At 52.4% G+C, this 22,572-nt stretch overlaps 1 protein-coding gene across 1 annotated transcript in view; it reads left to right on the top strand.

Moving 5' to 3' along the window:
* XKR7 (XK related 7) overlaps nt 1-17,931 on the top strand; it is a 29,909-nt gene extending 11,978 nt beyond the window's left edge. Inside the window, exons 2-3 of the mRNA XM_023251353.2 lie at nt 9,521-9,723; nt 10,983-17,931. Of these exons, the coding sequence (XP_023107121.2) occupies nt 9,521-9,723; nt 10,983-11,938 (1,159 nt within the window). The 3' untranslated portion in view covers nt 11,939-17,931. The remainder of the gene's footprint in view (nt 1-9,520; nt 9,724-10,982) is intronic.
* Nucleotides 17,932-22,572: the final 4,641 nt, after the last annotated feature.

Genomic DNA, 22,572 nt, shown 5'->3' with positions numbered 1-22,572 from the left:
TCGTTACAAGTTTACATGATGATTTAAATAACGTCCAGGTCTCCTACGAGGCAATATCTGACATGGGCTGGGTCTGTCTTGCTCACGATCGTGTCCACCAACACTTTAGCACAGTTTCTGGCGCTGCGTAGGTATTCGCAAATGCAGGGTGAGTAAATGCCAAACAAACCTCTTTTCTGGGACTCCATTTCCGCATCTGGAAAATGGGAATCATGCCCATGAAATCTCACGGGTCTGCAATGAGGATTTTAGCAAAGTACATTCAGAAGGCCTCTCGATGAGCGGGGGTTGTTTCTAAGACCCCCAAAGAAGACCCTGCCTTATGCATTTTCCCCAAAGGGACTTCTCTGACCCTCTGCCTCCTGGGAATAGGTCCTGCCAGCCTAGGAATAGGTCTCAGGAATAGGTCCCAGACACGAAACTGGAAACCACAAGGCTTCCTCTTCCTGCTGAGGCGTCCGAGTCAGGCAACTCCTAAAACCTCCCATAGGTCAAGTGTGCCCAGAAGTGGGCTGGGAATTTTATGCTTATCACCACTTTCTGATTTCATAGCTACTCTATAAAATGGGCATTGAGCTGAGGGGTTCAGAGAGCGAAGCAACTTGTCCAAGGCTATACAGACCGTAAATGATACATCCAGAATCTGAACCTGGGTCTCCCTGACTCCCAAGCTTGGGTTCTTTCTCTCTGCACTTGACCGCCTTTACTTGGGGAGCTTATTAAGTAGATTTTATAAAGTACATTCACAGGGGGCCTGGCCGGCTCAATTGGTAAAGTGTGTGGTTCTTGGTATCAGGGTCATGAGTTCGAGCCCCACATTGGGCATGGAGCCTACTTTAAAAAATTATATAACAATTTCATAATTAATATAAATATAATAATATAATACAATAATTATATTTAATTATATATAATATATAATGCAATCATATAATATATTCATATAACATACGAATATATAATATAATAATTAGTTATAATTAGTTATAATTATTATATGTATATATATAATATAATAATTAGTTATAATTAGTTATAATTATTATATTATATATTCGTATGTTATATGAATATATATAATTAGTTATAATATAATATTATAGTTATATAATATAATATATAATTATATAGTAATATAGTAATATAGTTATATAGTAATATAGTTATATAATATAATATAATATTATAGTTAATATAATTAGTTATAATTATTATATTATATATTCGTATATGTTATAACATATGAATATATAATATATATAATTAATTATAATTATTATATTACATATTTGTATATGTTATATGAATATAGTATATAATTATTACATTATATATTATATATAATTATATATATAAAGTACATAATATATAAGGTACATTTACACATTCACTCTTTCAAGAAACAAACATATATTGAACATTAACTCTCTGCCAGGCAATAGGGACGTAGCCAAAAACAGGACAACCATGGTCCCCACCATCAGAGAGAGACAGGCAGCAAATATGTAAGCAAGAAATTTGACCATTTCAAATTGTGATATGTGTCATTAAGAAAAGAAATCAGGGGTGCCTGGATGGCTCAGTGGATAAGCGTCTGACTCCTGGTCATGATCTCAGGGTTCACGAGACCGAGCCCCGTGATGTCAGAGCAAAGCCCACTTGGGATTGTCCCTCTCCCTCTTTCTCTGCCCCTCCCCCACTAGTGTTCTCTCTCTCTCTCTCTCTCTCTCTCTCTCTCTCTCTCTCTCTCTCAAAATAAATAAATAAACTTTAAAAAAAGAAAACAGTGACAGGACAGAAAGTGGCCAAGGGGTGGGTAGAAATGCTCTGGAAGTGGGGTGACGGGGATCTGGGGAGGTGACACTGAGCTATGGAAAGACTGAGAATGAAGCCCCTGTCCAGGCAGAGGTCCTGAGGCTGGAATGGGCTTGGGGTATTCAGGAAGCAGCTGGAGAGGCATGAGAGGGGAAGGTGGAGGCAGATGAGCTCTCCAAGGTGGACAAACCTGGATCACACGAGGCCTTGAAGGTCATGGTGAGGATTTTATTCTAAGATAGTAGGGTGTGGCACGACCTGATCAGAATTTCACAGGACCTCTCAGGCAGCTGTGTTAAAAATAAGCTCAGAGGGCAGAGAAGGAAGGAAGGAAGGAAGGAAGGAAGGAAGGAAGGAAGGAAGGAAGGGAAAAAAAGAAAGAAAGAAAGAAAGAAAGAAAGAAAGAAAGAAAGAAAGAAAGAAAGAAAGAAAGAAAGAAAGAAAGAAAGAAAGAAAGAAAGAAAGAAAGAGAAAGAAAAAGAAAGAGACCTCAGCTACCGCTTGGCGTTCAGGGGCCTGCACTAGAATGGTGCCCCCTGGTGGAAGGAAGTGCTTGGGTTCAAGACACTGCTGTTGGGCCCTGTTACCAGAACTGGATGGGTGGGCTGTGAGCCTGATGACTACCCGCTGTGGTAGGCAAGAATCTGGTTACTAGGGCCCATTTTTCAGTGGAGACTGAGGTCCCCAGAGGGGTTAGACTTTCCCAGAAAGTCCAGTGAAGGACTGAGCCTGAGTCCTCTGACTCCAATTACCGGTGTCCTACCTCCCCCTGTTTGCTCTGAACACTTGTCATTCAGTCAAAGCTTTTAGGTCCATCCCTGTCCAACACGGGTCTTCCCTGGCAGCCATACTGCACAGCCTCCAGGGAACCGAATCACCTCCGAGGCAGGGGCCCGTGGAGAGCCAAGTCGGACTCCTAGGTCTGGCACTAACCTGCCGTGTGACTTATACAAGCCCCACTCCCTTTCTGGGTCTCCGTTTCTTCATCTGCAAGACGTGCATAATAATAGCACCCACCTCAAAGATCTGCCGTGAGGAACGGACAGGCTGTATAACAAGGCTTTGCGTGCAGTTGGCGCTCAATAAATGTGAGCTATTATCGTTATTATTAACACCTGCACGCTGTCCCCCTACACACCTACAGAACAGTCACGGGCTCCGCTCGGGTGGGGTTCCTGCTCCTTCCCATCAGCTCCACCGGCTCACCTTCCAGAATCTGCAGGCCTGGCCCGTGTGGGAGACCAGAGAGCCAGCCATGTGGGGGGGTGGTTCCTGGATGGAGCCCGAGTGGGGGAGCCGCTGGAAGCTGCTGTGTTTTTGGCCCGGAGCCGTGAGGGGGAGTGGAAAGGGGCGAGAACACACACTCAGAAACGCCGAGACCGACAGATGGAGGAGCTGAGGACGTGAGAGACGCAGACAGACAGAAAGAGACCCAGAGTCGGGAGAGGAAGAGCAGGCAGGGGAGGACGGCAGGAACACTGGCAGTCATGCCGAGCCACGAGCTGAGCAACAGACCACCAGATGGACCAGGCAGCCGAGAGACTGAAAGACAGACAGACAGAACAACAGGCAGACCCAGGATCCTAGAAACAGACAGACAGACAGAAAGGCAGGTGCAGTATCCAAAGGGACAGACAAGCCATCCTGACTTCTAATGGACACACAGACGGATGTTCCCAGCCTCTAAGAGCAGACAGATAGGCTGACCCAGGACCCTAAGGTCAGTCTGACTAACAGAGGAACATAGTATGTGAGAGGCAGCGTGACCCGTAGTCTAAGGGACAGACATGTGGGTTGACCCCGGGTCCCAGGGTGAGACTCACTAACAGATTGACTGACTGACTGACAGTAACTGAAGAAAAGATAAATAAATAGGCTAACCCCGCAGTCAAGGGACAGACACGACAACAGGCTGATCTGAGTCACAGACAGAGACAAGGCCCCGGACCTGATCTGAGGGCAGACAAAAGGATGGGTCCAAGCTGGCCATCTGCATGGAGACTGAGGCCCAGGCCAGAAATCCTGGCCACCACGAGAGACTCCGGGTGATACAAGAACGAAAAACAGGAGAGAGACAGAGTGACCCAGACACTGGGCCCGGGAGCCTCCTGGCTTCTCAGGGACATGAGATCCCTTCATCCTTCCTCCTCCCTTCTGCCCATTGAGGAGAAGCTCCCAGGTCTGGGGGACACTGGGAGGTTCCTGGGTCACAGTGGCAACCAGACCCAGGAAGCAGGGAATGAGCTCCATCCACTTCTGGATCCTGCTGCCTGCTCTCAGAGGCAATGGGGTCTAGAAGAGAGAGCTTTTTGCATATCTGAGCAAGCGATTTCATTGCCTACCTGCTGGCTTCTCTCTTCTCTAGGGTGGGGTGGGTTCCCCCCACCCAGCCCCACTCTCAACGATACACACTTACCTGCTCTGCCAATTCCTCCCAGACAGGCTTCTTCTTCTCTGAGCACAAAATGGGCAGCCAGCAAATTAATCCAAAAGAGACCTCTGAGCACCCGTTTCCACGCTGTAAAATGGGTGACGGTAAACCTGTTAGGTTTCGGTTCACACCGGTCTCGGCAGTTTAAGTCAGTGTTGTGTGGGGCCCAACCACGCTAAGAAATATCAGGGAAGCCTTCCTGGAGGAGGAAGGACAGGAATGAGTCGGTGAGGACAGGAGTTGCCCACAAGGTGTTCTGGCAATAAGAAAACTCAGGCGAAGGAGCCCCAGGGCCTCTGAGGTCAGCAGAAAGATGCACGCGAACACTCTCTCACCTTTATTCATTCAACAAATATTTATTGAGCACCTACTACAGGTACTAATGCTGAGGAGACAGTGGTGCCCAAGACAGAGTCCCTACTGTCATAGAGCCCAGTGGTAAAACAGAACGTAAATGTGTCAAGTAATAAACAAGATTGTTTGATAGGCTATATTAAGATCAGACAGGGCAATGCGAGTGATGAGACTGGGGTGGGGAGGGCAGAGGGCCCACAGTGGGTGGCTGACCTGGGAGGCCTCTCTGACAAAGTGACACGGGAGCCGGTGAGGACCCAGGACCCAGCCACGGAAGGGTCTGGAGACGGATGTTCCAGTCAGAGCAAGTAGTAAGTGCAAAGGTTCTGAGTCAGGAACAAATTCGGCCCGGTTTGAGGAACCTCCAGGGCATCTGGAATGCTGGCTTGAGACGAGGAGAGAAAGAGGCCGGGCCAGATGGTTTAGGGCCCACGAGCCAAGTTTTCACTGGACTTTATCCTAAGTGTGATGGGAGGCCCTTGGGAGGTTTTGAGACGGGGAATGATGTGATCTGACTGGTTTTTAAAGTATTCCAACAGTTGCCACGTGGAGAGTGGACTACAGGGGGCAGGAGAAGTCAGGGAACCCAGCGAGAAGGCAAAAGATGACGGTGGCCTGGACCAGGGTGGTGGCAGTGGAAAGGATGGATGGACCGGGGATGCCTTTTGTTGAGACCAGATGCACCCCCAGACCCCACCCCCAGGTTGGATTCCTTTCCCTGAGATGGGGTGTCCTTTTCTGTGGGTGGTGTTGGTCCCGTTTGTGGTGAAAATCAACTTCTTCCAACTTCCCTTGAAATAGGGTGGAGCAGGGTGGGCTTCCCAGAAGAGGTTTCAGGAGAGGCTGCTCGGTGATCGGGAGGAGCTGGAGGCCCCCACCTAACATGTGCTCCCTCTCTCTGTGCACACCCACCCCTCTTAGTGTAGAAATTATTTTCAAACCCATCACCTCATTCAATGTTCACAACCAAGACGGAAATGAGGCTCAGAGAGGCAAAGAGACTGCCCAAGGCCACACAGCATCCAGATCAGGGCTGGGAGGCAAACGCACAAGCCCAGCATTTTGCCACCTTGCCTTCCTGATCCCCACCCCAGGGGCTGTGACACAGGCAGGATGGTGAGTGCTGGCCCCTTCTTAAAGAAGGTAAAACTGAGGCGCAGGGAAATTAGGTGGCATGTCCTGGGCAGGGTTGTTTTAAAACCTTGGTGGGCCCCACATCTATCAAGCATATTAAAATGCAGCTACATCAAACACCAAATGTAAATTATATATAACCAGATAAGAGCCAAATTGCAGGCAACTGGCTGATATCATGTTCTGTTTTGCAGACATTTAATTAAACATTTATTAATTTTGATTCTGCAGTTTTTCCCTGTGTTTTAGAGCCAATTTTTTTTTTTCCAGGCCTCCAACGTTTTCCTAGGCTCATGAAAACCTCACAGGCCCTTGGCAGCGAGTGTTTAGTGATGGCTGAAAGGAACAGCCACGCTTTGGGGTCCTGTTGTCAAAAGGGGCAGAGTGAGGTTGTACCCACGTCCGCTCATCCCCAGAATGCAGCAGGGTCTTTCCACACTCCCTGCCCAACACCACGTTTTTGGGAATCAGAGGCCTCCTTCCTTCCCCTCTCCCTTCCTTGCTCGGCCCACAGTAGCCCTGGGCTGGGTGAGCCCTTTGTCTGCGGTTATCTGGGACGAGGGGCCTTGGGAGCTGGCAGGGGAGGGGGCAGGAGGGGGCGGGGAGGTGGGAGGCAGCCTGTCAGGTGGTGAGGGATGCTGGCTGGGCGAGGGCCTCCCTCATGCTGACCCGGGCCAGGAAACAGATGGTCCTCCAGCCTGAGAGAAACTTCCAGGGTGTCGCCCTCCCCCAACTCCCCAGGCCCCTTCATGTTGGACCAGCTGGTCTCTCCTCTCTGTTCAAAGCCAGAGCCACAGGAATAGGGAAGGGAATAGGTCTGGGAGAAGATGGAGGCTGGGGAAGGTGGTCTGTGCTCTGGGCTCCCCAGAAGCTCTGGAGGCCATCTTGGTCTCTCCCATAGCCGCCATCCCCCACACCTAGCCATCTCTCCTCTGCTCTCTGCCCCTCCTCTGTGCCCTGCCTTTGCTCAGCCTGTCATCTCAGGCCTGGACCAAACCCCAGCCTCTTCTGGCTTTCCTCCAAGCCAGCCTCCAGAGCGAGCTTTCTAAGCCAGCAAACCGATCACATCACCCTGACTGTAGGATAGAATTCAGATTTAAAATAAAATATGAACCTTTCAGTCTGGAATTTGATGCCCTTCACAATTTGAGTTCCCTTCCGGCCCCAGCAAACCACTGGCCGTTCCCCTAAAAGGCCATGCCCTCTCATGCCTCTATGCTTTTGCCTCGGCCGTTTCTTCTGCCCGGAATGCCTTTCTGCCTCCTGTGTGCCTTCAAATCCTACCCATGCTTTAAAACTGAGATGAAATGTTTCTTCTTTGGGAAGTCTTCCCTGATCTCCTCTCCGCCCAAGCTAAAGTTACCCATCTCCTCTCTGGGCTCCCAAGCATCTTAGAGCATCTATTTCAGACCTTATCTTATCTGTGTCCCTTGGGCACAGGGCCTGGCACATAACAAGCGATCAAAATATACTTGGTAAGTGAAGGAATGATTCTGGCTGAAGGGATCCTTAAGTGGTGGGGAAGGCAGGGGCCCAGAGGATGGAAGGCATAGGGAAACAAATTTCTGCTCATCAGAAGAAACACAATCCAGTCCTGAAGGTGCTCAGAAGGCAAGGGCCCTGCCTTAAGAGGTAGGGACTCCCCATCCTGGGGAGCATGTAAGCAGAAGGTGTAAACACATGGGGCTGGGAATTGCCGAAGGAGTTCTAGCACTGGATGGGGGAGTTAGACTGAGGGCCTTTGCATTTGCTCAGTCCGCTTCTGAGGGACCAGCCCTCTTCCCCTTCCCAGCTGCTGGTCCTACACTGTGTCATGTTGAAGGTGTGTCTACACCATTGATTGGTGCTGGGAAGACCCAGGGATGGGGAGGAGAGCCTTGAATGGGATGTTCCTGGCCACATTTTGGGGAAGGAGGTTTGAGTCCCAGAACATTAGTTCTAAAAGGATCTCCAGAGTCATCAAGCCCATCCTTCTTGTTGGTAGATAGGGAAACTGAGGTCCAGGGAGGGCCACACCATTCCTATAACTGGGATACTCATTTTGGGAAACTCTGGGTATCAGCTGATACCAAATTCCAGGGGGTACCGTGATTCTCCTCGTGGGCTGGCAACACACAGTTGAATACAGTTGGTCCCCAGGTTCCCAAACAACATGTTAAAAATGCCAGCATTTCACATCTGGGAGGAGACCCCCAAATATCTGGTTCCTCAATTTCAGATTCAAGTGATAGGATCACTGAATCTGTGTTGGGATTTTCTCCCCTGATTTCTGGAGAGATAACTTCTAGAAGAGCACTCTCTGATTTCAGCAAAGGGTGTGCCTGCCCCATGAATCAGAGAATTGAGGGGCTTGGGGGCCAGGGTCTATGGCTGCAACAACCCAGGGCAGAGCTTCTAGGCAAAGAACAAGGGCAGAGAAGGAAAAGCACATCCAGAGATCTGGATGGCAGGCCCCTCCCTTCTCATCCTACACGGGCAGTGCACTTCATAGGTGCAGAGTATATTCTCATCCATTTCATTCTCACAGCCACTTTGGGAGGGATTCACTAGGGCTCAGAGAGGGTCTGGCTCAAGATCACACAGTAAATGAGAAGCAAAGTCAGAACCTGCACCCAGGACTTCAGGATCCTGCCCATACCCCCTACTGGGTTACCAGAGTTCCGTTTAATTAAACAAACTTCCAACACAAAAACAAACAAAACCTTGCAATTATGCATGCATTCATTCTTTGAGCCAACACAGATTGAGCACCTACTGTGTGCTAAGAACTGAGGGTACAGCAGTTAGCAAGCTGACCTAGTGATCCTCATAGAGTTCTCAGCCTGGGGGAGATGGGGGCATAACCTGGCAGTTACAACCCACTGTGGGTTACACAGAAGCCCGGGAGAGGTCCCTACCCCTGGTAGAAAGTGGTTAGCAGAAGCTTCCTGGAAAAGGTCATGTTTAAGGGCTGCGCCTTGGAAGAAAAGCAGGAGTTGCCAGGTTTGGGGCTGGAGTGGGGTTGGAGGACCCGGACGGGTGTTCCAGGCAGAGGGAACAGCAGGTGCAAAAGCCCAGCAGTGAGGGAGAACATGGAGAGTTGGGGTCTGTGACCTGCACAGGGCAGTTGGAGCCATGACGTTTGTTGGGAGAAATAGCTCAAGAAGGAAGCAGCAAAGTCTTGTGCCAGGGGATCTATGAGCAGCTTCCCTGTGCCCTGTGGGGAAAAACAGGCCACTTAGAGGTGGGGTTGGGCAACAGGCCCGGAAGCTGGGGGTTGGCACCAGAGAGTGTTCCTGAGAGAACCAGGCTGCTTGGGTTTGAATCCCGGTTCCACTGCTTCCTAGCTGTGTGACCTTGGACAAGTGGCATACCTCTCCGGGCCTCAAGTTTCCTCATGCGTAAAATGAGGGCAATCACGAGGCTACTAGAACCTCAGTGCACTGTGAAGTGTCAGGAATCCTGCAAAGAAAGCGGGCCCCGGGAGCAGAAATGAAGGTGAGAAGGCTGAATCAAGGGCTTACTTTGTGCCAAGCGCTTTAAGCTAATGAGCGCGCATTCGGGGTCCCCCGACGACAGCCTGGGGAGGCGATCCTTGCGATATGTCCAGGCCACGGCCGAGGAAACAGGTTGGGCTGGGCGCTACTTTACAGAGGGTACACCGCGCGCTTGCGCCGGGCGCTGGCCTCGCGGCCCGGGGAGGGCGGGGGCGGGGGGCGAGTTGGGAGCCGAGACCCGGACGAGTGCGCGCGGGGCGGTGAGGGGGGGGGGGCGGGTGTTGGCCTGAGCACGGCGTCCCTCCCGCAGGTACCTGCGCGCCATGTACCTGGGGCTGCAGAGCCGCTGGCGCGGGGAGCGGCTGCGGCGCCACTTCTACTGGCGGATGCTGTTCGAGAGCGCCGACGTGAGCATGCTGCGCCTGCTGGAGACCTTTCTGCGCAGCGCGCCGCAGCTGGTGCTGCAGCTCAGCCTCCTGGTGCACCGCGGCGGCGAGCCGGACCTGCTGCCCGGTGAGCCCCGCCCCGCCCCCGCCCCCGCCCCCGCCCGGGGCTCGCTTATCCTCCGTAGTCTGCTTGCCCCCCTCCTTCCTAGCACCCCCACTCCTGCCCACCCTCGGGGATTTGGAGGCCCCGCCCCTGCTACTCTCACCACCCACCAGGCCTCTGGAGAACCCCCATGTCCCTTCCACCGGCCCGCTTACCCTCCGTGTTGGGAGAGGCCTGGCTCCACCTCCTCGCCTCCCCTTGGCACCCCTGGGTGCTGCCCGCTCTCGCCCTCCTCCCCTTCCTCCTTGCCAGGGCAGAGCAGACCCCATTTCTGCTAAGTCCAGAGAGGCCCTTGACCCCATCACCACACCTCGGGCCCTTTCTGGAGTTCCCCGCTCTTCATTCCCGGACGTGTCCTGATCCCAGATTGCATCTCTGGGGGACCCCCCTGACTTACAGACCTGCTCAGTCACTCTCAGTCTCCAGAGAGTCTGTTTACTTACCCCCTCACTGGCCTTCGCTCCCTGGGGACCCCTCCCGGGCTTACCTGGTCCCCAGGTGCTCACCACCAACCTTGCCCCTTCCCTAACTCTCACAGACCAGGCCAACCTTCGTTGTCAGACAAAAACCACATCCGGGCAGCACCCCCGTGCTCCTCCCACCCGCACACTGTCCATCCCACTTTCAATGACCTAAAAGATTCTATCACCACCCTCAGGCCCCTGGGAACCCCTTGCCTAGGATGCTGTGCCCCAATCAAAACTTCCCACTGCAGATTTCTTCCCGTGCCCTCAGCTGTGCTTAGCTTGGACACCCCTCGACATACCCCAGCTTCACCCTGGTGGCCTATAGCTACTAATAGTCCCCTCCTGGCTCCTTCATGCCCTAATCGTGACCCCCCCCCCAACTCTTCACTTCCCTTTTCACTCCCAGAATCCTGGACCCTAATTTCCCACCCTTCCACCAAGACTCCTGAATCCTGATATCCCTATTCTAGAGACCTGGCCCTGACCTTTATGGAGACCAAAGTCACCCACCTTCCCTCCCCCTTTATGCTCCCACACCTCCAGAGGTACCCAGCTCCATCTGCTCTACCTGCCCCCATCACTGCTCTTGAAGGCCACCCACCCGGACCCTCCCCACAGCCCTCCTGATTTATAGACCCTTCCCCTCACAGCTCCTCAGAACCCAGCTCCTGACCCAGAACCCTCCCCCCTCTCCCCACACCCCAACCCGGACCCACCCCTAACCCAGCCCGCCCTGCCCTCACCCTGTCTCTGCAGCCCTGTCCACCTCCGCCTCGCTCGTGTCCCTGGCCTGGACGCTGGCCTCCTACCAGAAGGTGCTGCGGGACTCACGGGACGACAAGCGGCCACTGTCCTACAAGGGCGCTGTGGCCCAGGTGCTGTGGCACCTGTTCACCATCGCCGCTCGCAGTCTGGCCTTCGCTCTGTTTGCCAGCGTCTACAAGCTCTACTTCGGCATCTTTATCGTAGCCCACTGGTGCGTCATGACCTTCTGGGTCATCCAGGGCGAGACGGACTTCTGCATGTCCAAGTGGGAGGAGATCATCTACAACATGGTGGTGGGCATCATCTACATCTTCTGCTGGTTCAATGTCAAGGAGGGCCGCAGCCGCCGCCGCATGACCCTCTACTACTGCATCGTCCTGCTTGAGAACGCTGCGCTCACTGGCTTCTGGTACTCCAGCCGCAACTTCTCCACCGACTTCCACTCGCTCATCCTGGTCTGCGTGGTGGCCTCCAGCTTCGCGCTGGGCATATTCTTCATGTGTGTCTACTACTGCCTCCTGCACCCCAACGGGCCCATGCTGGGTCCCCAGATGCCTGGCTGCATCTGCCCTGAGGCCCCAGGACCCTGTGGCCCACCGGCCGACGCTGTCACAAGCCCCCCAAGGTCCCTGCCGAGGACTACAGGCACTGAGCGGGATGGGGCCTCCGCGGGGGGCGAGCGTGCAGGGACCCCCACGCCTCCTGTCTTCCAGGTGCGGCCTGGCTTGCCTCCCACACCCGTGCCCCGTACCTTGCGGACAGAGGGGCCTGTCATTCGGATCGACCTGCCCCGTAAGAAGTACCCTGCATGGGATGCTCATTTTATTGACCGCCGGCTCCGGAAGACTATTCTGGCGCTGGAGTATTCGTCTCCTGCCACTCCCCGGTTGCAGTACCGGAGCGTGGGGACCTCCCAGGAGTTGCTGGAGTATGAGACCTCGGTGTAAGCCACAGTCTCCCCCACGAAGAGGGACAGGCTTGGCCGACCCCACATCGACCACAGTGTTGAGCCTGGAATTTCAGGGCCACCCAGCTACAGGGGTGTGGATCTGTTGGTCCAAGTGTAGAGTGGCCCTGACCTTTATGGAGAAAGAACCATGGGTTCTTTCTGGGGAGGGGGCAGCCTTGTGGAGGCCCCAGCCCTAGGCCTGTTTGCAGCCCTGTGGCCCATCTCCTAAACTCCCCTGAACCGGGGCCCAGGGAATCAACTGGTGCTACACTCCTCATTAGCTGCCCCGCTTCCAAGGAGGCCTCCGTGCCACGTCGGGTGCCAGGGGCACCACAGCCTCTCCCCTGCCTGGAGTCACCCACATGTCGCTCCTGGTGGACCTGCCAGAGAAAGGGCACCGTCTGGGGTCCGTGACCTAGGCCCTGTGCTCCTCAGGGGGTGTTGGGGGTGGGCTACTTCTCTGGAGAGAGGAGATCTCTGAGCAGGACGGAGGAGGCCGTGGAAGATGTGAGGGAAGGTTGAACGTCTGGTGGACAAGGCTGGTGTAGCTCCTGTGGGGTCTGAGGTCCGGAGCCTGGACAAAAGGGGGCTTAAAGGAGGGAGCTGGGGTGGGGGCTGACAGGAAGAAGAACCCCGAGACAACTGAGGGGGTCCAAGCCAGCAGAAGCATGAAGGGATAGCAGGTTGGGGGGAGGGGAACCCTCAATGCACAGCATAGAGAATGTTTCCAAGGTGAAGTCATCAGGAGACACCCTTTGTTATGGGCTCTGTTATGGATGAGGTTCCAGAAACCTCAGGTGAAACGTTTCAAGGAGCCATTGTTTGTTCTAGATGAGTATCTAGAACATTTCTTCTAGATAAAAGTCTTGAATACAACAGATACTCTGTCTGGTGAGGTCCTAGCACACTTAGCAGGGGAATTGTCTAGAGAGACATTCTTAATTCTGGATTAAGTTTTCAAGCACTTAGCTGATAAAATGTCCTAAGGAGTCATTCTGATCTGGATTCTGTGATGAGGGTGAGGGCACTGGAGCCCTGCTACTCTGCTCTGGGGGATTCTGGCTCCTGCCAAGGTGGTGGGGGAGGGGGCTCTAGAATCCCATGTGAGTGGAATATTCTAGGAATGGGTACTCCAGTTCTAGATCTCTGGGATTTATAGGAGTTCTATGCCCCATCCACCTTGGTCCACAGCCGTCTTCCCCAGAGGAAATTGTCCTCACAACCCTTGAGACATTTCAACTGCCAACTGGTTTCCAGCTGGAAAAAAATTAGCTCTGGGGACATGACATAAATCTTGGCTCTCAGCCGCCCTGCAGATGTAGCTCCTTGGGATGTCAGTTTTCCAGCTGACTTGTTTTGCCTCAGATCTGACAACTCCCTAGGACCTGCAGTCCATTCCTGCGTATCCTGGGTGCCCATGGGACCACTTGCCCGTGGCCCCTCCTCTCTAGCTGGGGCAGCCAGTCCTGGATGGGGTGGGGGAGTGTGGGAGCAGAGAAGTAGGCAGTTCTGTGGGCTGAGGGGACGGAGCCTCTAAGCAGAGCTTGGAACCCCCACTACCATGTCCCCACCCCCCCACCCCCCATGCCAGCTAAGGTGTGTTCAATGCAAGGGCACAGCAGGCGATATTAAGGACAGATGCAGACCTGGGCTGGGAGTGAGGAGGTGCATGAGAATCCTAGACTATGCAAATTAGAGAGGCACTTTGCCCTCTCTGGTTCAGCCTCTCTCGGCTTATAAATGGGAAACTGAGGCCCAGAGTGGCAGCTTAGCCCCACAGGTCCCAGACTCCTGCTGTCCCTTCAGATAGTGATTAGTGAGGGTGAATTTGCTGAGGATATAAGGAAAGGACCACATTCAACGTGCAGGGTGACCCCAAAGGCAGAGAGGGCAGGACTGCCCACATACACATATACACAAGCACACACCACACCTGTGACGCAAAGTCCCCTCACCCCCTGGCACACAGGTGACTGCATAGACATCCACACAGGCCCAGATGGTGAGTGCGTCCCTCCCGCCAACACACAAAGAATGCTTTTCCTACTTGAAGGAAGTACTTCCATGATCCCTAAGAAGCTTCAGGAACCAGGCCTGAAGGGGATGGGGAGGGGGGCAGGGTCCAAGGCTGACCCAGACGCCCTCTGGTGGGTTCACCCGTTGGGGAGGCAGACACAGGTCTGGCCCACCGCTTCCCCAGGACTGACTGTTTGTTTCACTTAAACTCGCCCCTGTTTGCAACAGCTCTGCAAGGCAGCTGTTATCAACCTATCTTACAAAGGAGTAAAGAGGCTCAGGGAAGTGACATGAGGGTCAGCCTTGGCAAGTTATTTTACTCCCCAGTGTACTACAGTGGTCCGTCTGGCTGCCCCATGATCCAGCACCCTAGAAGGAAAAGTTAAAAATGCCCTCCCGGGAGCTGGAAATTCTTACAGATCCAGAAGCCACCAGAGAACCAGGGAATAGGAATGAGCTGGCAGCGCTAAGAGGCAGCGTGAGGCTCTCAGGGAAACCAGGGCCACGTTTTTGGACCTTACTCCCTCCCCACCCCTACATCTCTCTCCCACGAAACCTGCCTTCAGAGCCTCTGCCTGCAAGGACAACCCAGCACTGGAAATGCCACAGTCAAAGGGCCCTCGGAGCCGCCTTCTCCTGCTTCTCACCCTCAGGAAAGAGCTTAGTCTCTTAAGGACCACCCCCCCACCCCCCATATATCCAGGAGCTCCGGACCCCATCACTTCCTGTCCTGAGGTCGTGCTCTCCACTGGCCTGTCTCTACTTCATCTGGTCCCCATGAGTCCTCATTTCACTGGGATAGAGGGGTCAGAGTGATGAAGGGGCATCATCCCATGTGTTGTTGTTTTGGTGGTTTTTTTTGGTTTGTTTTTTTTCCTGTGACACAATCTACCTCAGCCAGTCCCTCTCTTCCTTGCCAGAATTGGACCCCCTGGGTCCCTGCCTCCTGCTCCCCAATCTCTGTCCTGCACCCTAGCCTGGCTGCTTAGTCCTTCCCAGAATCCCTACAGGGTCCTTGCAGTGAGAGACTATTTCAGAACCACAGCCCCCCAGAACCTTGGGGTCCCCTAAGCTACCTGCCCTCCACATCTATTATAGAAGAGAAATGGAGGCCCAGAGAGGGCCAGGGACCTTCCCAAGATCACACAGAAAGTCAGTGGCAGAGTTAGGCTTTTCCTGGAGCCGAGAGGTAGTTGGGGCCATCTTAATTTTGCCAAGGAGAGAACAGGACACTGAGTACCAAATTCGCCCTCGATATCTCTACCCCCAGGAGACCACATCGCCATTTCCAGGATAGACTTCTGTCTCCTAGTTTTCTTGAACTGATCTCCCAGCTTGTTGACTGCTCCCCAAACCTCTCCAGGCACAACACACCCCTTGTCACACCTCCGTGCACTGATGTACCACGTGCCTTGTAACTGTCACCCTGGTTAGACAGCACAGACCTCCACCCCTCCCCAGCGGGGGTTCCCCAAAGGAAGGCTTTCTTGGTCCCCTCCTCTCATCTGTCCCATCCTGTGTCCCCCCCCCCCAAATCTGCCTTACCCCTGCCAGCTCCCTGCCGCACTGAATCCCACAGAGGCATGTCACTAGAAGAGTTGGGGAAAGGGAGAGAAAAGGCCAGGGAGAGAAAAGCCTGGTGAGGGCCAAGGGCACTGCAAGTATCTAGGGAAGATCTTACCTGGCAGCCCAATGCCCTCCAAAGGGCTAAAGTCCCACAGGTCCTTCCCTTGGAGTGCACCTGGGCTTGGCGTTCACAGAAACCTCGGGCAGTGGGGAGGTTTTCCTGGACAAGGGTGTATGGGTTGCAAATTCAAATGTCTTCAGGTAATGAAGAAAAGGAGAGAAGGGCAAGTGCCGTACAATAGGGAGTGGTGGGGACTCTGGAAAACACAGGGGGTACATGCCCTGCCTATAGGCCCTAGAACTCAAATGTTTGAAAAACCCTGTGCTGGCCAAACTAATCTCAGACTTGGCCCATGGTCTGCCTGTTTGAAATCTCTAGTTCAAAATGCTGAGAAGGTTCGAGGAAGCCGTGTGGAGTCTGGAAACCCTTCTGGGGAAGTCAAGGACAGAAGCCCTGGCTCCCTCTGAGACTTTTCTAAACCCTCCCCCCCACCAACTGGCCACCTGAGAAGTGTCTCCCCTTCCCCCCTCATCTGAAAAGTGGAAAGGGGAGGGAGACCTGGGTGTTCACAGGGTCCCTGCCTGGGGAACCATCATCTGATAAGGGTTACAGGCCTCTCCATACCTGAAGGGGAAAAGCTGGAGGCTGGGGTATTCTCCAGTGTTGGGGCCCCCGCTTAGGAGGAACTTGCATTGTGTGAAGGGAGAGTCCAGGGAGAGGATGAGGACCGAAAGCCAAGACCCAACTGCCGCCATCTTGTGCTGGCCCCTGTCACCCTTTGGCACCTATCTCTGTCCCAGGTAAAGCTGGAGGTAGGGACTTCAGGGGAGGAGCTACCAATTCCTATAATGATATGCGTTGTGAGGTCTCCTTGGAAGGGACTGAGTGCCAAGCCATATATGGGCAGCAGTGGGCAAGGGGGCTAAGTCTCCCCTCCCCAACCAGAGGGCCTTCTAAGACTTGGGGCCTGGGGGGCAAAGGGATTATAACATGTCCTTCTGGTTGAGGACAGGCTAGGACATTTCTGGGTCCTTGGTTGTTGCAGGTGGAGGCCAGGGGAGGAAGAGCAGGAAACTATGGAAGTGGGAAAGGAAGGCCCCTTCCCGGGATGGCCTGGTTCCTGGATGCAGACCTCCTCCCCCCACCCCCGGGCAAGTGGGAAGAGGTCCTCCAATGCCTGGCCTTATCCACCCTTCAGCGAGGCAGGATCCGCCCTCTCCCCAGCAATCCTGGCCTTTTTTCTATGCACAGTCATTGTAAGGGCGCCCTCAGGCCAGGCTGAAGGGGTGGGGGGCCCCTGGGCACCTGCAATAATCCCAGAGTGGAGGATAGCCTGAGACAAAAGGTGGGGCGAAGGGCAAGGGTCGGGTGGGGAGAAGGGTATTCCTCTACCCCTCTCTCACCCAAATATCCCAGAACCCAAACCAGACCTGTCTCCATTGGGCTAGCCCACCAAACTTGGCAGGGGGAGCGAGGGTGCGCTCATACAACACAGCCCCCAACCCCCTTGGTTTTCCAAACTCATAAAATAGCTAGAAAGGACCCGAACAATTCCCAGGGCCCCCTCTTATTATTTTCACCCCTGGGGATCCTATAGTTTGGAAGATTTTTCTCCCAAACAAGTCTCACTTCTTAAAGAATGATTCATCTTTCCACATTAAAGTAACTCAAGCTGAGCATCTGATTGCAGATAAAGGCTACCAAGGCCTCAGGTTAGCTTTTAGGGCTTGAGGGTTGGAGAATGTCTGTATTATATTGGAGTGTTTAATACACAATTCTGAAGAGCACTCATGGGCCCCCATTCCTGCCTCCAGGGTTCCTTAGGGTTTGGGACCCCAAGTTGGGAATCTATGTATCCAGCCTCCTGTTTTATGGAAGGGGAAAGGCCTATGGAGGCAACCAGCCCAAGGTCACTGGGCCGTTGGTGGCAGAGTGGGACCACAGGCCACGTCCTTTGGGGGTCCCACCAGAACACTCCCAGCACTGATGCTTCCCTTTCCACTCTGTCTCCAACTCCAGGAACCACTAGCCATGGCTGAGGGGCTGATTTCCCTCCCTCAGCACAATTCTGGTGATTCTCCCCTCCAGGTCCTCTCTTTGCTCCCTAATCGGTCCCGCTCTGGCCCACCCCTGTTTCCTATTCCTTCCCGGTCCCACCTCCTGGTATTTACTACATCTGTGCCATCCTCAGTCCCCCACCCCCACTCACCCCTCTGCGCTTCCCCCAGGAGGGGGAGGAGACCCCAAGCTGGGGCTTCTGTACTGAGACTCTTTTGTACACCACAAACGTTTTGTATATTTTTAATTTTGCTGCAACATGAGATATTAAAAGTCATTTCAGTACGTGCTGCTTGTGTCCTATTGTTTTGGTTGTTCTGGGCCAGAGGGAGGCAAAAAGGAAGGAGGGAGAAGGAAGGAAGGATATCTTCTGCCACAATCCCTCTGGTTCCCCTAAGAGATGAAGGCAGTTGGCTAGGAGAGGAACCCAGGGTACTCTGAGGGATTCTCTCCCAACAGATAAGGGGAAGAAAGAGATGCGGCTGGGGACAGACTTGCCTGGGGTCCCAGAACGAATCCAAGACAACATCAGGACCCAGACTGAAGTTCCTAACACCACTAAACCGAATATTTGTTGGGCACCTATCATGTGCCAGGCACTCTTCTAGGCACCGTGAACAAGAAAGAGAAAAAACAAGCATGGTCTCAGCCCTCATAGAGCTTCCGTTCTAGTGAGTATTGCCCCTAAAAGATCTCCCTGCCTCCTCTCTGTGTAGTGGTTTCCTAACTTCAAAGTGCATCAGAATCACCTGGGTAGAGTGGGGGGGGGGGGGGGAGGGTAATTTTAAATGCAGATTTCCATCTCCCCAATGGATAGAGCTTGCCTGGAAGTCTGCATTTTACAGGTTCTCCAGGAGATTCTGATGCAAGGGGTTTGAGAACCTCTCTTTAGGGCCCACTGCTTTAAAGTATTCTCATCCTCTTACAAATCTCATCACAATAGTTCTTTGCTTTAGAACCTCCATGGCTCCCCAGGGCCTTCAGGATAAAGAGTGAACCCTTTGCAAAATGCTGACTTTTCACTACTGGGCCCCGAATACTCCTTGATCCTTATCTCCAACAGAGCCTCTCCAAACCATTCATCTTCCTGTTTTTGTGAGCCTCTCCTGGCTCCCACCCAACAGCCTTTCTCACCTTTCTTTCACGCAGGTGGAGCCTCACTTCCTGGGGACCCCCATCCCAAATGCTCCAGGAACGCAGCCTCTACCTGGCCCCAGGAAGCAAGTCAGGATTGGCCCAAGACAGGGGTTCTCAAAAGGTGGTCCCTAGACCGCCATTACCCGGATATTTGTTAGAAATGCTGATTCTCAGGCCCCACCCAGACCTACCTAATCAGCTACTGTGGGGTTGGTTGGGAGCAGCTTGTTTTTATGTCTTTCAGGTGATTCTGATACTCAAGTTTGAGAACCATTGCTCCAAAATGATTCCCCTGACTGAAGATTGGTGGGGGCAAGGGCATATGACTCAATTCTGTGAGGCAGAGACTTCTATGTGTCCCCCGGTAGCCATGCTCCCTTTTGTCTATAAAGGAACTTTTTTAGTTGGGCTGGGGGCCACCTGGGAGACTACATTTCCCAGTCTCCTTTGCAGTTAGGTGTGGCTAAGGAAACAAGTTCTAGCCAATGGGATGTGAGCAGTAGAATTTCGTATTACTTACAGGTTCTCCCTTTAAACGGAGGGGTTGTGCTCTCCTCTGGCTAGGTTTCCCTTTCCTATTGGCTGGACCAGAGCCGTGTTGAAGGTGAGGAAAAAAATCCTAGTATGGGGAGTAACAAGATAGGAAGCCCCTAGGTCCCAGACATCTGGAGCTGCCATGCCTGCCCGGACTGCTTAGGTGATAGAAGAGAGAAACTTCTATTATGTTTAAGCCACTGTTATTTGTGTCTTTGTCACAGCCAAAATATGTCCTGGCTCATAACATACATCTGGCTCCTAGACTCCTCAGGGAAGTCTTTTGAAGAATCTGTGGGACAGGTGTTCCTTCACAATCAAAGAAGGGGAAACCCTTCAGCCTTATCAGGGGTTGATGGCCTCACAGACCGGTGCAGCCACTCTGGAAAACAGAATGGAGTTCCCTCAAAAAGTTAAAAATAGAACTACCCTATGGCCCAGCAATTGCACCACTAGGTATTTACTCAAAGGACCCAAAAATACTGATGTGAAGGGGCACATACACCCCAATGTTTACAGCAACACTATCAGCAATAGCCAAATTATGGAAAGAGCCCAAATGTCCATTGACTGATGAATAGATAAAGAAGATGTGGCATGTACACACACACACACACACACACACACACACACACACACACACACACACACAGTGGAATATTACTCAGCCATCAAAAAGAATGAAATCTTTCTTGCCATTTGCAATGATGTGGATAGAGCTAGAGTGTATTATGCTAAGTGGAATAAGCCAGTCATATGATTTCCCTAATATGTGGAATTTAAGAATCAAAATGGATGAACATAGCGGAAGGGAGAGGGGAAGAGAGGGAGAGGGAAGCAAACCATAAGAGACTCTTAACTACAGAAAACAAACTGGGGGTTGATGGAGGGAGGTGTGTGTGGGGTGGGCTAAATGGGTGATGGGAATTAAGGGGGGCACTTGTGATGAGCACTGGGTGTTCTATGTAAGCGATGAATCACTAAATTCTACACCTGAAACCAGCTTTACCATATATGTTAACTAAGTAGAATTGAAATAAAAAATTGAATAAAAGGGGGGGGGGGAGTTGATAGCATCACAAGCAGGACAGTGATGGATGGCATTGTGTCTGTATTATTCCAAAAGCCACTGCACCCATCTGGCCAACGGTATCAGTCTGCTGGGCCTCCGTAACAAAATATCGCAGACTGAGGGGCTCCAACAACAGAACTGTATTTTCTCCCAGGTCTGGGGGCCGGAAGCCTGAGATCAAGGTGCTGGCAGGGCTGGTTTCTTCTCAGGCCTCTCTCATTGGCTTTTGGTCGGCTGCCTTCTCGCTCTGTCCTCCTGTGGTCTTTCCTCTGTGTGTGCACCCCTCGTGTCTCTCTGTGTGTCTGAAGTTCCTCTTCTCAGGAGGGCACCAGTCAAATGAGATTAGAGCCCACTTTACAGCCTCATTTTAACTTAATCACCACTTTAAAAGCCTTATTTCCCCAAATAGCCACACTCTGAGGTACTGGGTATTAGGGCTTCAACGTATAATTTTGGCAGGGGTGGGGGGGACATAATTCAGCCCATAACAGCAGCACAGTAGGAAATGTATGGAACTTGATGTCATTTTGGGGTGTTCAATTAACCAGCCCTGAAATCAATTGCCTTTGGGCTTCTCGTCTTGAGAGGTAATACAGTTTCCTTACTGTCAAAGCCATCTTTGATTGGGCAGACTGTTCTTTGGAGCCAAAAGCATCACAACCCAGGCACTGTGTGTTTGCTCAAGCTGTTTCCCCTGCCTAGAGTGACCTATCTTCTGTATGTCCTTCAAGGCTCAGCTTGAATGCATTGGAGTTTGGTGAATGGCCCCTGATTCTGCCTTCCCCAAATGCTTGGCTTGTATCAGAGTTTTTGCTTATGTGTCTCTCCAGCCAGATCAGGGTCAGCATATGCACCATATACCTGCTGTCACATCCCCTCCTCCTGTCCCATGGCAGGCATTGATAATCAATCCCCTTTTGGTTCTGAGAGTAGATCTGGTTTTCATAATCTTCTACACAGAGCTCTAGGCAGCCCCTGCCAATCAACCGGAGGTGGCCCCAAAGAGATGAACCCTATTTGCCACAACTGTTAAGTCTGAGAACACGGACTTTGTTTCACTCATCTGTTTTGATTCACAAGCTACTTTTATTTTTTTTAATTTTTTTAATGTTTATTTACTTTGGGGAGACAGAGACAGAGCACAAGCAGGGGAAGGGCAGAGCGAGAGGGAGACACAGAATCTGAAGCAGGCTCCGGGCTCCGACCTGTCAGCACAGAGCCTGATGCAGGGCTCGAACCCACGAAGTGCAGGATCATGACCTGGGCCGAAGTCGGATGCTTAACCGACTGAGCTACCCAGGCGCCCCCACAAGCAAATTTTAATAATCAATGTTACCATTGTATGCTTCTGTTCCCGTTTAATCCCTGTAGCAGCCTTATGAGGCAAGCATCATCATTATCTTGCTGCTGATGCTTGAGACTCTGGGGCTCTGAAAGATGACCTGTTCCAGGTCATACCCATTTGAACCTAAGTCCACCTGTCTCCACCTATTTCCGCTGACATTTACTGAGCACATGAATTTACTGTTTGTGACCCTGGTGTGGGCATGCGGGGAATGCAAAGATAGTTTGCTATTTCTAGCAGCATTCAGAACACTTCTCGTCCTATTTGGTATTCCCAGCAGTTCGGTGATACTTGAAATTGAGGAATTCGGGAGTTGCTCAAGGGGTAAAATGGGTGTTTGGGTGTCCTGGGTGTCAGGAGCTGTTAGGGATGGGGTTGCACATCCCAGCCTCTTCCTGTTGGGCCTGGCGGGCTGCTGGACATCTCACTTCCTGATGCTGGGACTTGACAGCCGGATATAGGGGAGCAGGAGGGAGGGGCTGTGTGAGCTAGCACTAAGCAGCCTGGACTATTTCTCCTCCCCCGAAAGGGAGGGAAGGCAGAAGGCTAGTGGTTGGAGGCTCCGTGGACCTCACACCCAGAGGCAGTGGGGAGCTCTCTCTCACTCCTGTGGGCACTGATCTGGCATACTCGAGCTTCAAAACAGTCCAATGCATTAGCCCCTGCCCTTCACAATTTCCAGCTGCTCTGTCTCATGCATAGTCAGATGCCTTTCCTGCCACACCTCTGACTGCAGGGCAGGGTATTTGGGATCATTGCTCCCATTGGAAAGATGAGGAAGTGAGACCCAGAGAGGTTACAATACGCAGTGTGCCCTAGATCATACAGCAAACTGGGACCTCT

The sequence above is a fragment of the Felis catus genome, chromosome A3 (assembly GCF_018350175.1).
Source record: "Felis catus isolate Fca126 chromosome A3, F.catus_Fca126_mat1.0, whole genome shotgun sequence".
Taxonomy (NCBI): domain Eukaryota; kingdom Metazoa; phylum Chordata; class Mammalia; order Carnivora; family Felidae; genus Felis; species Felis catus.
The sequence above is the reverse complement of the archived record's forward strand: the minus strand, read 5'-3'. Positions and strand labels throughout refer to the sequence as shown.